This window comes from Lycium ferocissimum, chromosome 4 (assembly GCF_029784015.1).
Source record: "Lycium ferocissimum isolate CSIRO_LF1 chromosome 4, AGI_CSIRO_Lferr_CH_V1, whole genome shotgun sequence".
NCBI classification, from domain to species: domain Eukaryota; kingdom Viridiplantae; phylum Streptophyta; class Magnoliopsida; order Solanales; family Solanaceae; genus Lycium; species Lycium ferocissimum.
The window spans coordinates 9,444,612-9,459,262 of NC_081345.1; the positions used below are offsets into that span (position 1 = coordinate 9,444,612).

At 36.2% G+C, this 14,651-nt stretch overlaps 1 protein-coding gene across 5 annotated transcripts; it reads left to right on the forward strand.

Moving 5' to 3' along the window:
* Positions 1-4,849: 4,849 nt before the first annotated feature.
* On the forward strand, positions 4,850-13,956 carry LOC132051519 (uncharacterized). Of its 5 annotated transcripts, none has more exons than XR_009413746.1 (8): positions 4,850-6,484; positions 6,807-6,925; positions 10,744-11,361; positions 11,447-11,753; positions 12,398-12,563; positions 12,693-12,792; positions 12,934-13,265; positions 13,410-13,956. XR_009413746.1 is itself a non-coding variant. In XM_059442653.1 (8 exons), the coding sequence occupies exons 1-7, from the start codon at positions 5,306-5,308 to the stop codon at positions 13,049-13,051; spliced, it is 2,607 nt and encodes an 868-aa protein (XP_059298636.1). In that variant the 5' UTR covers positions 4,850-5,305; the 3' UTR covers positions 13,052-13,099; positions 13,447-13,956. The 5 variants fall into 5 exon arrangements, 2 of the variants coding, with proteins under 2 accessions (XP_059298636.1, XP_059298635.1); XR_009413745.1 differs by having other exon boundaries at positions 13,447-13,956; XM_059442653.1 differs by having other exon boundaries at positions 12,934-13,099; positions 13,447-13,956.
* Positions 13,957-14,651: the final 695 nt, after the last annotated feature.

Consider the following 14,651-nt stretch of genomic DNA (forward strand, 5'->3'; position numbering starts at 1 on the left):
TGTTAAAAGTAAAGTTTAGGGTCAAAGTGTTAAAAATAAAACTTGAGGGTAAAGTATTAAAAATAAAACAGAGGGCCAAAGTGTAAAAAATGAAACTATTGGGTAAGCTCAAAGCCCCTTAATCACTAATCAAATTTAGTCACCTCTACTCAATAATTAAAACTTGAATCACCTCCCTTCAATTTTAAAACTAAAAGATCACCTATAATTAAATGCCCCAACTAACTATTCTTTTTCCCCTTTCTGGTTGTGATCTTTAGGTTAAGATTAGTTGCCTAACCCAAGTCTAAACAACTATTTACCTTTTGTCCCCTACCCTAACAGCTAGTGATGACATTGTAGGTGATGTACCATCTCGTTCATTCACACTTTTTAATATACTAGTCTTTGTGTTCGTGCTTTGCACGAATATATCTTGCTTCAATACTGCGAATACTTTGAGACTAACTACTGAATGCCACACTATTTACTATTCCATCAATATCAAATCTTAGTTTTCATTTTGTCATATTTTAGGTTGAGGATTCTGAATGTAATAATCTAAAAGAATTGAATAATATTTTCTTGCTTCATTATCTATCGAGTTTGTATTGAAATGCTTATTGAGGATGGTTTGATTGACAGACGCTACATCAGTTTAAAATTGTCTTTTATAGCAGTACACTAAGTGTTACTATTATTAAGTTAGAATTCATGTATTTGATAATTTAATAAAAGATAAAATAAAAAGTTGATTGTCAGACATAAATATTACTACTTGATTGTTTATTTGATCAAAGGTGTAGTGTGATGATAAATGTGATTGAACTTACAATTATTTATAGTGCTTATGGCTGAGTTACCCAACACTTATCTTGAATTTTTTTTTTAATTGGACTAAGGAGATTGTTTTTCATCTATTCAGATTACACTTGTCCTTAATTTTATTTTACATACATTAAAACTATTATCTTAGTTTTATTTTGCTTGAGTTTTCTAACTTTTTAAAATTCAAAAAATTATTATTTTGGTTGAAATCAGTTAATTAATAATAAGTAGGAGTCTTTGTCTTCTAATAACTCTTTTTTTTTTAAGGGAGTACATTGGGTTGTAGAAGGATTTTAATTTTTAGTTGAATTCGAAGTCCTAGATATTAGGGGAAAATTAATATTACAATTTTATCCAATATGAAATTATTCTTCAGAGAAAATATCAACTTAAAAGGGTATAAAAGTCGTTCAATATTTAAAGGATATTTTGGTCAATCAACAGTTATATTCATGCTTTTAAAATAAAATATAGATAGTACCATATTCAGTTCATATTATCTATAATTTAAATAGTTTACACGCAGGAATAATATTTAATTATTTAAATTACTTTCTATTTCTCCCTTAAATATCTGAGTTAACTAATGCCTAGTTTTTTAAAGACAAAACGATTATATTTATTCCCTCAATATTATTGTTACAAACATAATGCATCACAAAATAAATAAAAGTAATTTTCTTTATCCAGATTTTGAGTGTGTACTCCCTTGATTCTTTTTTTTTTGTCTCTAAATTTTTTCCACGATTCGAGGGTCGTTAGTAGCGTATTTCTCGAACGCAAGAGGATTTGGATGTGGACTTTCTTTGGATGTATTTGATCTCCATGGAAGGATATCGTGGATCTTCTTGAAATATTTGATTGTCAAGAAATATTCGGCCACATATTGATCTCTTTATGAATATCTCGGGAAGTTTATGGGATTTTTGAGAAAATTAATGCCAATTCATTGGAGCAATAAGGAATAAGGATAGATTAGGAACGAGGTGGCCTAATTGTGGTAAGAGAAAATGGCAAAGTAAGGAATGACTTGTCTATAGGTAAAATTTAGAGTATACTTAAAAAGCGCAGAACGTTACGTAATTGCAGTAATTAGAGTATAATTTAAATTCTTTCTAGGCTACAACTAATGGAATGAGGTTTCATTAAAGCGTTAGACCGAGCAATCTGGGAGAATCAAGGATAGGAACAGACCATACAGAAACTCTTCATATTTTCTAGATTTTTTTTTTTTCCCCACCCAATCTTCTCTGTGAAGAATGATAGATTATGCAGATTTCAACATGCATCAGATAATAAGTTTGAAACATACAGCCTAATTGCACTCCCCTATTACCATAGGAGTAAGACAAGGGACCTGATTTTCCTCTCCTTCCCAAACTCTAGAAAAACCAAATGAACAATAAAGAAAAGCTCGTTATGATCTGTTTAGCCAATTCTTTTTGAAACTAAAAAAATGCTATTTTGAGAATGTTTACTCATGCTTCTGGAGAAAAACTAATGTAATTGAGTGGTAAGAATTAAGAAAAGTTATGTCCTGCTTTGGGAAAACAGAAAAAAGTAGGCAAAAACATAAGTTTTTCTTTTTTAATTTTTTTTCAGATTAAAAGCTTTACCCGTTTATAGGCGTAGTTGAAGGTGACCACACACTTAAAAAGACACTCTTTTTGTTTAAAACATTAGGGGCCTGTTTGGAAAGCCACCCAGGTAATTGGAATTGGGTGTAATTACACATTTAGGCTCATTTTGTTTGGCTTAAATGATAATTACACAGGTGGGAATTGAGTGTAATTGAGAGGGTGTAATTACACTCTCCAATTCTCAAGAGGGGTTGAGAATTGGGTGTAATTACACCCTGTAATTACAGGGTTACTTTTTAGTCTGTTTCTTTTTTGTTTATTTTAATTTCTTTTTATTTTAATTTATTTTTATTTCTATTATTTTTATTTCTTTTAATTTTTAATTTATTTTTTATTTCTATTATTTTAATTTCTTTTTATTTTTATTTTTTAATTATATTTATTTTTTAAAATGTATTTTTCTTTTTATATTATTTATTTTCCCTTTCTTTTGAATTATTTACTTAAGTTATTTTGGAACTTACTTATATAATGTTAGAATTTGACATAAGAGTATTATGTTAAACTTTTTCTTTTGGATTTTGAATTTAGGTTATATTTTTAATTTTAAGTTATTTGCTTTGACATTACATGTTGTTTATTTTTCACTTACATTTGATGGATTTTTTGTGTCAAACATTTGAATAATGTTATTACATTATATTATAAATATTATTTTTTTTGTCAAAAATCCAATCTATGACGTTTTCACAAAAAAAGTCTTCTTTTTATAATTAATTAAAATTGGATATTATTAATGTGAAAATATATATCAATTATTTTTTGCAATATTAGTTACAAATATATGATTATTAATTAATATATTTCAAGAAACAATGTGTTATTAAATAACTAATTTAATATCATTTATAAAGGCAAATATTTTTTAAATATTAATTTTAATTTTTTTATAATTAAATTTTATTTTTAAATTAAACTAACTGTGTAATTACACTTGTGCAACCAAACAACACGCTTGTAATTACACTGTAATTACATTATGACAAACTGTAATTACTAGGCTGTGTAATTACTACCCTAGTAATTACACCAATTCCAATTACCAGGTGGCTTTCCAAACAGGCCCTAGCTAAACTTACATTATCTTTAATAATATTAACAGAAGTGTTATTCAGATAATCTAAATACAAACAACAAATTGCTACTTCACCAAATATTTTTTCTTAAATAACTCTATTTGATTAAGAAAACTTTTAAAAATAAGCAAATTTAAAAGATGACAAACCATGGCAAGGTACTATAGAAAGCAAGACAAAACATTTTGGAAAACGGACAAATGGACAAAGAACATTAGATGGAAACAAAAATCGGAAAATAAAGAACTACAGAAGAAATACTACGACTACTTGTATGGAAAGATAAGCGAGACAAAGCTTTACTACGTGCCTACTAACCTTCTACCCTAATTTGTGTCTTCCACAAATTCCTATCTAAAGTCATGTCATTGGTAAGTTACAACTGCGTCATGTCCTGTCTAATCACTTCTCCTCAATCTTTCTTCAGCCTACCTCTACTTTTCCTAAACCAACTATAGCCAACCTCTCACATCTCCGCACTGGGGCATCCGGGATTCTCCTCTTCACATGTCCAAACCATCTCAGTCTCGCTTTCCGCATATTGTCCTACATCGATATTGCCACTCCCATATTATCCCATACATCTTCATTTCTAATCATATATCTTCTAATATGTCCACACATCCTCCGCAACATATCTCATTTCCGTAACTTGTGAATGTGAGAGATCATTTTCATTCTTCTCTGTCACTGTTAAATTAACCAATAAAGTTAGATTTTTTTTTTTTTTTTTTTTTTTTGGGGGGGTAAAGTTTGCATGCTGACTACTCTGAATGTCTGATGAGTCTTTTCCATCTTAAAAAGCTGAGAGGGAGTGACGACAAATCGAAAAAAGCGAAGAGGGGCAACAAGGAGAAAAAATTCGTAAATGATGATGTGTCAGCCTCATCATAACATCGCCGCTCCTTCTCGTTTGGTCTTTACGTGTCTATAAATATAATATAAAAAAAAAATAACACAAAAGCTCCCCATCTTTCAACAATATTGTAATTTCCCATACACCATTTTTTAATCTTTTCTCTTTCCCCCACTTATATATTACATTACAGTTATTATATATACGGATAACCATATTGCAGTCTATGGTTAATTTACATTTAACGGATTATTGATTCTCACACTCTTTTTAGCCATAAGCAACAACCTTCACTGGTACGTTTTTTTCTTTTTCGTGCTGTGTCATCACTTTACCTTTTTGACTTTGCAATCAATTGATATTTCTGCACTCTAATTTTCCACTTTACAGTTCAATTTCTTAGATCTTAATGCATATATTTAATTGAATAAATTTGATATTCAGTTACGATTTGGTAGTATTTAGTAGTAATTTTTCTGACCTGTCTAATTTGATCAGGTGATTGTGATATGTATAGAACCTGGCATAGTTCATCTATGGATTTAATGAAATTTGGTGTGGGATTAGTGTTTAATAAATGGAATTACTTGGGAGGAGTTTGCATGATTTTGGTGGGGAAAAATGATGTGTTAGGTGGGTTTTAATTAAGATAAATTTCATGGTGGTGTAATGTCGTTTGGCCATAGATTTCGAAGTTGAAACATTGTGATTTTTGGAACTTGAAGTTGTGTTTCGACATGCATCTTACTTGGAAAAAATTTGAAGTTTTGTGAGTGACAGTGAAATTTCTCCCAAAAATTTGAAAATATTTTGAAGATAAATTTTCAAAATCTGATCAAATTTTATGGCCAAACATATATTTGAAGATAAATTTTCTAAAGCTATGGCCAAACGCTAGCTTAGGTTGTGGGTAGTGGTGTTTGAAGATGACAGATATTCAGCAACAACGGCAACAGAAGCCCGAGAGCACGGGGGATGATGCCGGTTCTGAATTTGAGAGGGGATGGGAGGAGTTAATGCGCGGGCACTTGGACGAGTGTATGTCGTTTGATTCTTGTAGTTCAGTACACAACACTGAAGATGAGGACGATGAGAGTGATGGTCTTGTGAGAAGGAGGAGGAGGAGGAGTACGGGAATTGAAGGCGATAATGATAATCTGGCTGAGTCTTCTGCTGCTAGGCGGAGGCGTTCACGGATTTTGGGTAGGTGGGCTGCTAGACGGGCAGAAGATATGATTACTACTATCGAGAGGAGGAATCGTGAGTCTGAGTTGATGGCACTTGCTGGTTTGCACACCGTGTCAACGCTTGATTCTTCGTTCTTGAGAGAATCACAATCTCCTACTTCAAGGCGTCAGGGTGATGCTGATAGGACAAGCAGTAGGTCGTCGACTATTTTGCAAATGTGGCGGGAGTTTGAGGATGAGCATGTATTGAATCGTGCCCGAGACAGGGCGAGGGAAAGACTGACACACCAGAGGAGTGTGGATTCTAATACCAATATTTCGAGTACTAGTATTTCAGAAAGCCGGGAGAGTGAGAACCATGGTAGTTTGGTGGATGCAAATGAGAGTGAGAATGAGTATGGTACTTGGTCTCACGACGTGATTGGACCACAGATTGAGAACAGCGAGCATGAAAACTCCAGCCGTGAACAGTCTCCTGATCTAGGGGAAGTTGAGAGCGAGAGGGTGAGGCAAATCGTTCGAGGATGGATGGAGAGTGGGACCAATGACCATTCATCTAATGTTTCCCAGAGGAATGGTGGTCCAAGAAGCGAATGGCTGGGGGAGACAGAGCGTGAAAGGGTGAGAATTGTGAGGGAGTGGGTCCAAATGACTAGTCAACAAAGAGGAGCTCGTGGTGGCAGAAGGGAAGAACAGTCCAATGGGCTTAGTGCTCAAGTTGATCGTGTTCGTGATGGGTCTGTTGTTGACCACGAGGAAGGCCAGCCAGAGCACGTACGCAGGGACATGCTGAGGCTGCGTGGGAGGCAGGCTTTACTTGATTTGCTTGTGCGGATTGAAAGGGAAAGGCAGAGGGAACTTCAGGGTCTCTTAGAGCATCGTGCGGTTTCTGATTTTGCCCACCGCAGTAGGATTCAGGTTCGTTGTTATCCTTCATCCAGTTTTCATGTTCTATTTTCTTATGGAATCCGTAATAGAGGTCATGATTTAATTGTCCGTGTGGGCTTTATGTTTTTATCCTTTGTTAAATTCTGAAGTTTGACATTTTGAAGTTGAAAATTAAATTAACAGAGATGTTCACTATCTTGAACTGTGCTTACTTTGTTCCACTTAGACGTAGATGGAACTGGCCTTTTTGAGTATTGTCTGTTGTATTTGGAGGTGTCTTTGTGCTGTCAGCTAATTTTTTCTAGATTTGTTGCTTACTTGCTTAGGCATCTTATTTTATTCCCTTTTACAGTCACTACTAAGAGGAAGGTTCTTGCGAAATGAAGGGCCTGCTGAGGAAGAGAGACCACCTTCAATGGCAGCAAGCGAACTAGTTCAGCTTAGGCAACGCCACACTGTCTCTGGGCTCAGGTACGTGGCCTGGTCAATTGTGTTTTGCAGCAGGATTTGTCTCAATAATTGACTTTTTATTACTTGTTGAAGCTTTCCCTATGCAACAAGTTATTAAATGTTTGTTCCATGTGGTATACCCTTTCAGTTTCGTTGTAGAACAGTAACATCTAGTCCAATTTCCTTCTGCAGCCGTCAGAATAATTCACATTTTTTAATGGTTATTTGAAGAGGACTTATAGAGTTATTGATATTACCCTCAAGTATGATCATATCATGGTAACTTGTTATTGAAGTTCCAGCATTATCCAACTAGGTTTATAGCCATGACCAAGATCAATGCTTCCTTGAGTCCAACTTGGATTGCAGTGCCTTTTAAATCTTTACTGCTGATTATCTTGATAATTAGTATTACTTATATTATGGAGTTTCAGTTACAGTTGCCAAAAACAACATCTGGGAATGTACCCAGCAGGTCTTTAGTAGCAAATGCATTGTTGTCAGGGGGAAAAGAAAAAGGAAAGCGGGAAAGATGTAGAATATGTTTCAGAATACATTAGTTATGAAAGGGAGTAGAGTACTGGCATTAATCTTAATTTTGTACTAGTTAAATGTGATTCAACTTCTGTGCGGTTTGCGAGCTATTGCACAGAAGCGGGGTTTACCCTGTGCGCACCCGAAGGGTAGCGGCTGCGGGTTCCCTTGTCATCAAAAAAAAAAATAATGTGATTCAACTTCTAGTCTTCTACCAGAAAATCAAGATCGCACCTGATTTAGTTTCTGTATAGGGGAGAACTTGCAGATTAAAGGGAAAAAGAGGAATTGCTAGACAAATACTTCTTTTATCTAATGTGGAGCATTCAGGAACATGATTGGTGATCTTACTATTCTCATCTCAACTCAAGTTGGCGTTATTTGGCTCTTAAATTCTATTGCCCAACCAATGTCATTGAACTATTGTGTTTAAGATCACTTAGAACTCAATGATACAGCAGTACAAGTCTATAGATTATTAAGGTCGTTATGTGTGTCTAAGGATTACTTTGGTTGTTTCCCCCTATAAGCTTCTGGTGAATTGGTCGCCCTTCACATTTCAGTTATTTTCTCCTTTTCTGTTTGCGGTGTATTTTTTTGAGTTCTCTCTCTTCTGTCTATAATTGACTCTAAAAGTAAAAATTGTGCATGTGAGGTTATAGAATCAGTTTAGTATCTGTTTCGTGTAAATAGGTTAGTGGACAAATCCCCCCTCCACCCCCCCAAAAAATTACCTGAAGGAAACTGTGCTTTACGATGTGTTTGGTACGAAGGAAAATATTTTCCATGGACTATGTTTTCTTGGAAAACAAGTGGCCTTCTTACTTATTTCTAGTGTTTGGTAAGTAAGCAAAAAAATATTATCCCAAAAGCATTTATATGAAATCTAGCAAAACACTTTGGGGGTGCGATGGGGTGGGGAGTGGGGGTTCAGGGGTGGGATGGTCAAGGCGTGGGTGTTGAGGGCGTTGGATGGGTGGGAAGAGTCAATGAACCTGGAACGTCACTTATGGAACTTGTTATACCTACTTCCATTAGGGAAGTCATTTTCCTCACTTTGTAAGGAACTTCTTTTCGAAAATGTTTTCCAAAATATTTTGACCAATGAGACATGAGAAAATTGGAAAACATTCCTTCATACCAAACACACCCCTAGTAATATTGGATTTTCTGAAAAATGAAGATTTATGAAGGAACACCCCCCCCCCAACCCCCCCCCCCCCCCAAAACCCCTTTTTTATATTATATTCTTCTGTCCTTGTCTAAACAGATTTACCAAATCGAATCAGGTCATGAGTTTGTGTTGAGATCAGTGACGGAATAAGGATTTATTTTCTCAATGTACTGTGTTGTTTCCTTTGTATTTCTGTTGCTGTGTTGTCAAAGGCTTATTTAAGGCGCGCTTAAGCCCTAAAGCTCAGGGAGGGTGCTTTGCTTCGGTTAAGCTGCACTTCAGTGTAGGCAAGGTGCTAAGGCACATGTCTTGTTGCCCATGAGTTCTATCTTGAATAAAGCAGCACTAAAACAATAAATATAATCAGCAAAAGAGATATATTAATCGTTAAGGAACACATTGTAACTGAATTTGTTACTTTTTTCTTGCATTATGTTTATATTTTTACTTCATTGGACCTTTTTTGTTAAAAACTAAAGCCCGCACTTTAATTGCGCTCTGCGCAAATCCTTAATAGACCTCGAGCGCTTTTTAAAGCTTTTCGCCTTTGGCAGGACTGTTCTATTGCAGTACTGTAAATCAATCAAGATTTTGGTGGTCTTTCACCCATTTAGATCTCAGTCGAATAGATATCAAGTTTCAGCATGTTAACTGCGGTAAGAGTGAGTTGAGGTAATTCAATGAGAAAAAAAAAAAAAATCAATGAGAAGTTTATGTGAAAAGAAAATGAACTAGAGGATTAAGTAGCTTCTACAATACCACCTTTAGTTTGATATTAATGTTCAATAGATCTTAGTTCACATGTCACAATGTATTTATTCTTTCTTATGAGATGCTGGTAACATTGTGTAGTAGTTGGTTAACTGCGCATATCTTAAAGAAGGCTCGTTTAGTAGGAACTCTCCTTTTTGGAATTTCTAGAAGCACTTGACAAAGAATCCACATTTTCCGTTTGGAGCTTCATCTTTGGAAAGATTTTCTGCTTTGTGTTTCGTGCTTCATCATATCTCTGGCATGAGATGGCTAACTAAGTGATTTGCATTTTCCAGTCATACTTTGGACTGGTTCTCACTTTTTGTACCCTTGTGAAAAAATCTGCATTTTTAGCAAAATGATTATTTTTATCATGTTAAATGCATGAGTTCAACAACAACAACAACAACCACCCAAAGGAAATCCCACAACGTGAGGTCTGGGGAGGGTAGAGTGTACGCAGACCTGACTCCTACCAAGGTAGGACGAACTGCTTCCGAAAGACCCTCGGCTCGATAGAAAGCATAAAAGCATAAAAAGAGAGTCGATAAGGCCAAGAGATTCAAAGCGATATGGAAATGCAAATAACTCAAGCGACTAAGCCATGATGAAGCGGTTTGTAAAGGAGCGTAGCTATCACGTATAAAATAAGATAATCAAAATACAGGATAACAAATAGTAGCAGAAATCAAAGCACAAGAACTTATATCGCGATAATGTGACTACTAATATGAAAGGATAAACATTACTATCTACTAGCCTTCTACCCTAATCTGAGTCCTCCATACCCTCCTATCTAAGGTCTTGTCCCTCGGTAGAATCGCGCCATATCCTGTCTAATCACCTCTCCCCAATACTTCTTCGCCTACCCCTACCTCTTCCGAAATCATCCATGGCCAACCTCTCACATCTCCGCACTTAAGGGCATCCGTGTCTCTCCTCTTCACATGTCCAAACCATCTCGCCCTCGTTTCCCGCATCTTGTCTTCCACCGAGGCCACTCCTACCTTGTCCGGATAGCCTCATTCCTAATCCTGTCACTCCTGGTGTGCCCACACATCCATCTCAACATTCTCATCTCGGCAACTTTCATCTTTTGAACGTGAGAGATCTTAACTGGCCAACACTCCGCCCCATACAACATAGTCGGTCTAACCACCACTTTGTAGAACTTGCCCTTAAGTTGTGGTGGCACCTTCTTATCACATAGCACTCCGGAAGCGAGCCTCCATTTCATCCACCCTGCCCTAATACGATGTGTGACATCATCGTCAATCTCCCCACTGCCTTGTATAATAGACCCAAGATACTTGAAACTACTTGTCTTCTGAATGACCTTGTTAAATGCATGAGTTCGTGATCCTTTTATCTCAACCAGGCAAGGATTTCGCTCCAGATTAGAAAACATTGTACGTGGTCAAGTAAGCAGCAATTCTGAATCTTCATCTAATAGTGGCAACAGTGGTCTGAGAAGTAACCAGGCTCACGCAAATCCTTCACAGGAGGTACAAAATGAAAATCTTGAACAGCTGCAGTCTAGGGAGCAAGAGCGGATTACTCATCAGTTGCCTGATCAGAGAGAGAGTTTTGATTCCAGTACAACTGGTCAGGCTACAAATTCACTAGTGTCTCCTAACCAAGGAAGGGGTCGAGTGGAACCTGTTGTTGAAGCTGAAGGAGCAAATCAGCGGGATGCAACTTCTAATGAACGGACTCGTGGAACTATGGAGAATACAAGTGGGAATTGGCCACAAAATCAACCAATTGCTTGGCACCTTGAAACAACAGGTGACGTGAATAGAGATGAACGCCGTTTACCAGAAAATAATGAGGTTTGGCATGAGGATGGGTCACGAGAAGCTGTGGAGAATTGGTCAGAAGGATCTTCTGATCCTCCTAGAATGCGGCGTTCTGTCCCTTCTAGGAGAATTAGTAGATTCCATCCGCCCGATGATGATAATGTGTATAGTATGGAACTCAGGGAGCTTCTTAGCAGGTAAAATGCACGTATCATTCTGTTATTCCATCTATACTTATGAGGTATTCTTGTCCTTTATTTGTTGAGATTCTTTGTCTGGTAGGAGAAGTGTTTCCAATCTTCTTCGCAGTGGCTTCCGTGAAAGTTTAGATCATTTAATTCAGTCATATGTAGAAAGGCGAGGCCGTGCTCCAATTGACTGGGATATGCATAGGAACTTGCCTATTCCAACTTCACCTGAAAGGGATCAGGACCAACAGAATGATGAGAGAAATGATGCCCAACAGGAAGGAATTACCAGGCCTTCACTTGTGCTGCCAACTTCTCCTGTACCTCCTCCACAACCACTTTGGCATCAGGATTTGCACCAGTCCAGTTGGCCACGTCACTCTGTGCATCGTTCTGAACTTGTAAGCTTACCACCCCTTCCTAGAAGCTATTGTTATATGGCCTGATAATTTTTCCATTTGATACTGATACCTTGTGGCTAATGCATCTACTTATTGAACGAACACTTCTAATAAACCAGTGATAGGAAATATCCAAAAAAATGATTGCCTTATCAGGGTGAATGTAGGGGCAACCTCTGCAGGAATCAGGTGATTGTGAGTCTTTTCTTTCTTCCCTCTTCTAAGCTCTCATGGACCCACAACTTAGAATATTGCACTCTTTACATGCTGATTGATATGTTGTACTAAATATTATTGCACCGTGTATATTTAAAGTATGTGCTTCTTTTTAAACAAAATATAATATTGGTCAACATGAAGAGTCTTTTGGTCATTTAATAATTTTAATCCATGTTTTTTTAATCCCTGCATTCTTTTTCCACATTCTATCTTGCATAAAGTAATTTAAAGATTCTGCGTAACTTATGTGGGTTTTGGACTTTAGTTATGTGGAAAAGAAAAATTCAAATCAAATTATGCCAAGTTTTATGTGGAAAGGGAAAATGAAACCTAACATTGTGTAAAACAATGAACAATTTTATGTGGAGATTAGCTTCTCCATTTCTCCAACCAAGCGTCCCCTGAGTGCATTCTATTCTAAGCAGGAGTGGGAGATGATGAATGACCTTAGAACGGACATGGGAAGACTGCAGCAAGGTATGAATCACATGCAAAAGATGTTGGAGGCCTGCATGGATATGCAACTGGAGTTGCAACGTTCTGTCAGACAGGAGGTTTCAGCTGCTTTAAATAGATCAGCTGGTGGACAAGGTCTGTCTCTCATCTATGACATACAATAAAACATTGAAGCTCTTATGATTGCCGTACCTCCTCTAACCCATCTATCTGTTTCTCTTCAACATTCTTCTTATTGGGTTTGGCCCTCCAAATTTATTGCAGGAGTTGCTGAGACTTCAGTCGATGGATCTAAATGGGGCCACGTGGAAAAGGGTACTTGCTGCGTTTGTTGTGATAATCACATTGATGCCTTGTTGTACAGGTAAAATTTTTGTTAAGCAGTTTCATGTACCTTGCAGCAACTACTTCAGAAAGTGCAAGGAATGAGTCATATCGACGAAAAATATAACAATATTCTGTTCAAGATCTTTTGGTAGTTAATGCTTTCTTTGTATTTTGGCAGATGTGGGCACATGTGCACTTGCTACAAATGTGCAAATGAATTGGTTCGAGGTGGAGGGAAGTGTCCATTGTGCAGGGCACCAATTGTTGAGGTGATCCGAGCTTACTCAATATTGTAAATCCAAAGGACAGGAAGTTCAAGAAAAACTAAGATAAAAGTTGGTAAGGTATGGAGGAGTTGAATGCTCCCTCTGCCGAGCTTTCTCAGATTCTTACCTGTATAGTGTTTACTTGCCTCCATTCTTCTGATTATGTGGTATGCTACATACTGTATAATTGGAAAAGCAACCACCAAGACGCACTTCTGTTGCATCATTCATTCGCAAATGAAAGGTTAATTAGTTATCTTTCAATTTGTGACTTCTGATTTTTTTTTCTTTTTGTCAAGCAAGAAGCACCCATTTCTTTACTTCTTTTGTTTGACTTTGGTTTGGTTTTTCTTTTTCATTCTAGTTATCTTTTTAGTCGTTGCACTAGGTGAAGAGAAAGTAAAAGATAAAGTATTGATTTGCAGTGTCAGAATGGATGAAACTACTTTCCATTATCAAACAGTGGGTGTACTCGACTGCAGCTCTTTACAGGGAAAAACCAGGATAACGGCATTGGGGAAGGTTCATGGACTTTTCTCAAGTGCATTTGCAGTTATATTTGAAATATTGGTGATCTCTAGCCATTAGTTTTGACCAATTGTCCTGTAACTTATTGTCCAAATGATAAAAATTGAGATGTTTTGGTCAAAATAATCTTCGGAAACAGAAAAAGAAGTACATGGTACCTTTCTTATCTTCTTCCTTTCCTATTAATTTTATGGAGATTCTTGATCTTTTGCCAGTATGGCATATATTGGACAATCAACTGGTTTTGAAATACTAAAGAGCTAACATCATAAAACCCAATTGAGACATTGTGGAATAGGCTAAACCTCTCTTAATGTCTTTTTGAGCAAGAGCTAAAGTAGCTCCTAATAGTACTGTTATTATTCCTATGATTCATCATATGAATAATTGAACGTTCGACTGCCCAATCGACTCTAGTCCGGCCTTATCATACATGCATCGTTGCTCAGCTTCACGACTATATTTTTTGGTTGAATTGACTTCCATGAATTTTGAGTAAACTATCATATTGTTTATGTTGGAAATAAGGGTTACAAGGGGTGCTATAAAAGCCGATTAGGTAGGATCAATATAGCAATTACTAATTACTGAAACCTAGTGGTTTTCTAAGTACATCTACTATGTAAAACTAAGATCTCTTGAGAGATAGAACTATTAGAAAAAGCTAATTCTTTTCTCTAGAGGTGTACATGGATCGGGTTGGTTCGGATTTCTTAAACACCAAACCAAACTAATCGCGTCGGGTTTTTAAATTTATACACCAAACCAAACCAATAAAATTCGGGTTTTTCAACCTCATGTTTTCTCGGGTTATTCTGTTTTTTCGGGTTTTTTTTTTTCCGGAATAGTCTTGATACAATACATATAACTTTTACTTCAAATATTTCTGTCCTAGTAAGATACAACTATATAATTAAGGTGCTTCTTAAGAAAATAACACAAAATGTGAGAAGAGTGATGACATTGTATTAAAATATTCAACAAAAACTAATAAAATCGGTTAAAATAAATATTGCTAATTAACGAGCCATAAAGAAAATGACCATAATCTAAAAATACTAAGTCATGCTAAAATAAGCAGGGCTAATAAGTATTAATTACA

What these genes read in the sequence shown, in the direction of transcription:
- LOC132051519 (XM_059442653.1), top strand. Translation starts at nt 5,306, where the DNA reads ATGACAGATATTCAGCAACAACGGCAACAGAAGCCCGAGAGCACGGGG. An exon ending in CCCACCGCAGTAGGATTCAG is followed by an intron (nt 6,485 to 6,806) that starts GTTCGTTGTTAT and finishes TCCCTTTTACAG; the next exon opens with TCACTACTAAGAGGAAGGTT. An exon ending in ATTGATGCCTTGTTGTACAG is followed by an intron (nt 12,793 to 12,933) that starts GTAAAATTTTTG and finishes GTATTTTGGCAG; the next exon opens with ATGTGGGCACATGTGCACTT.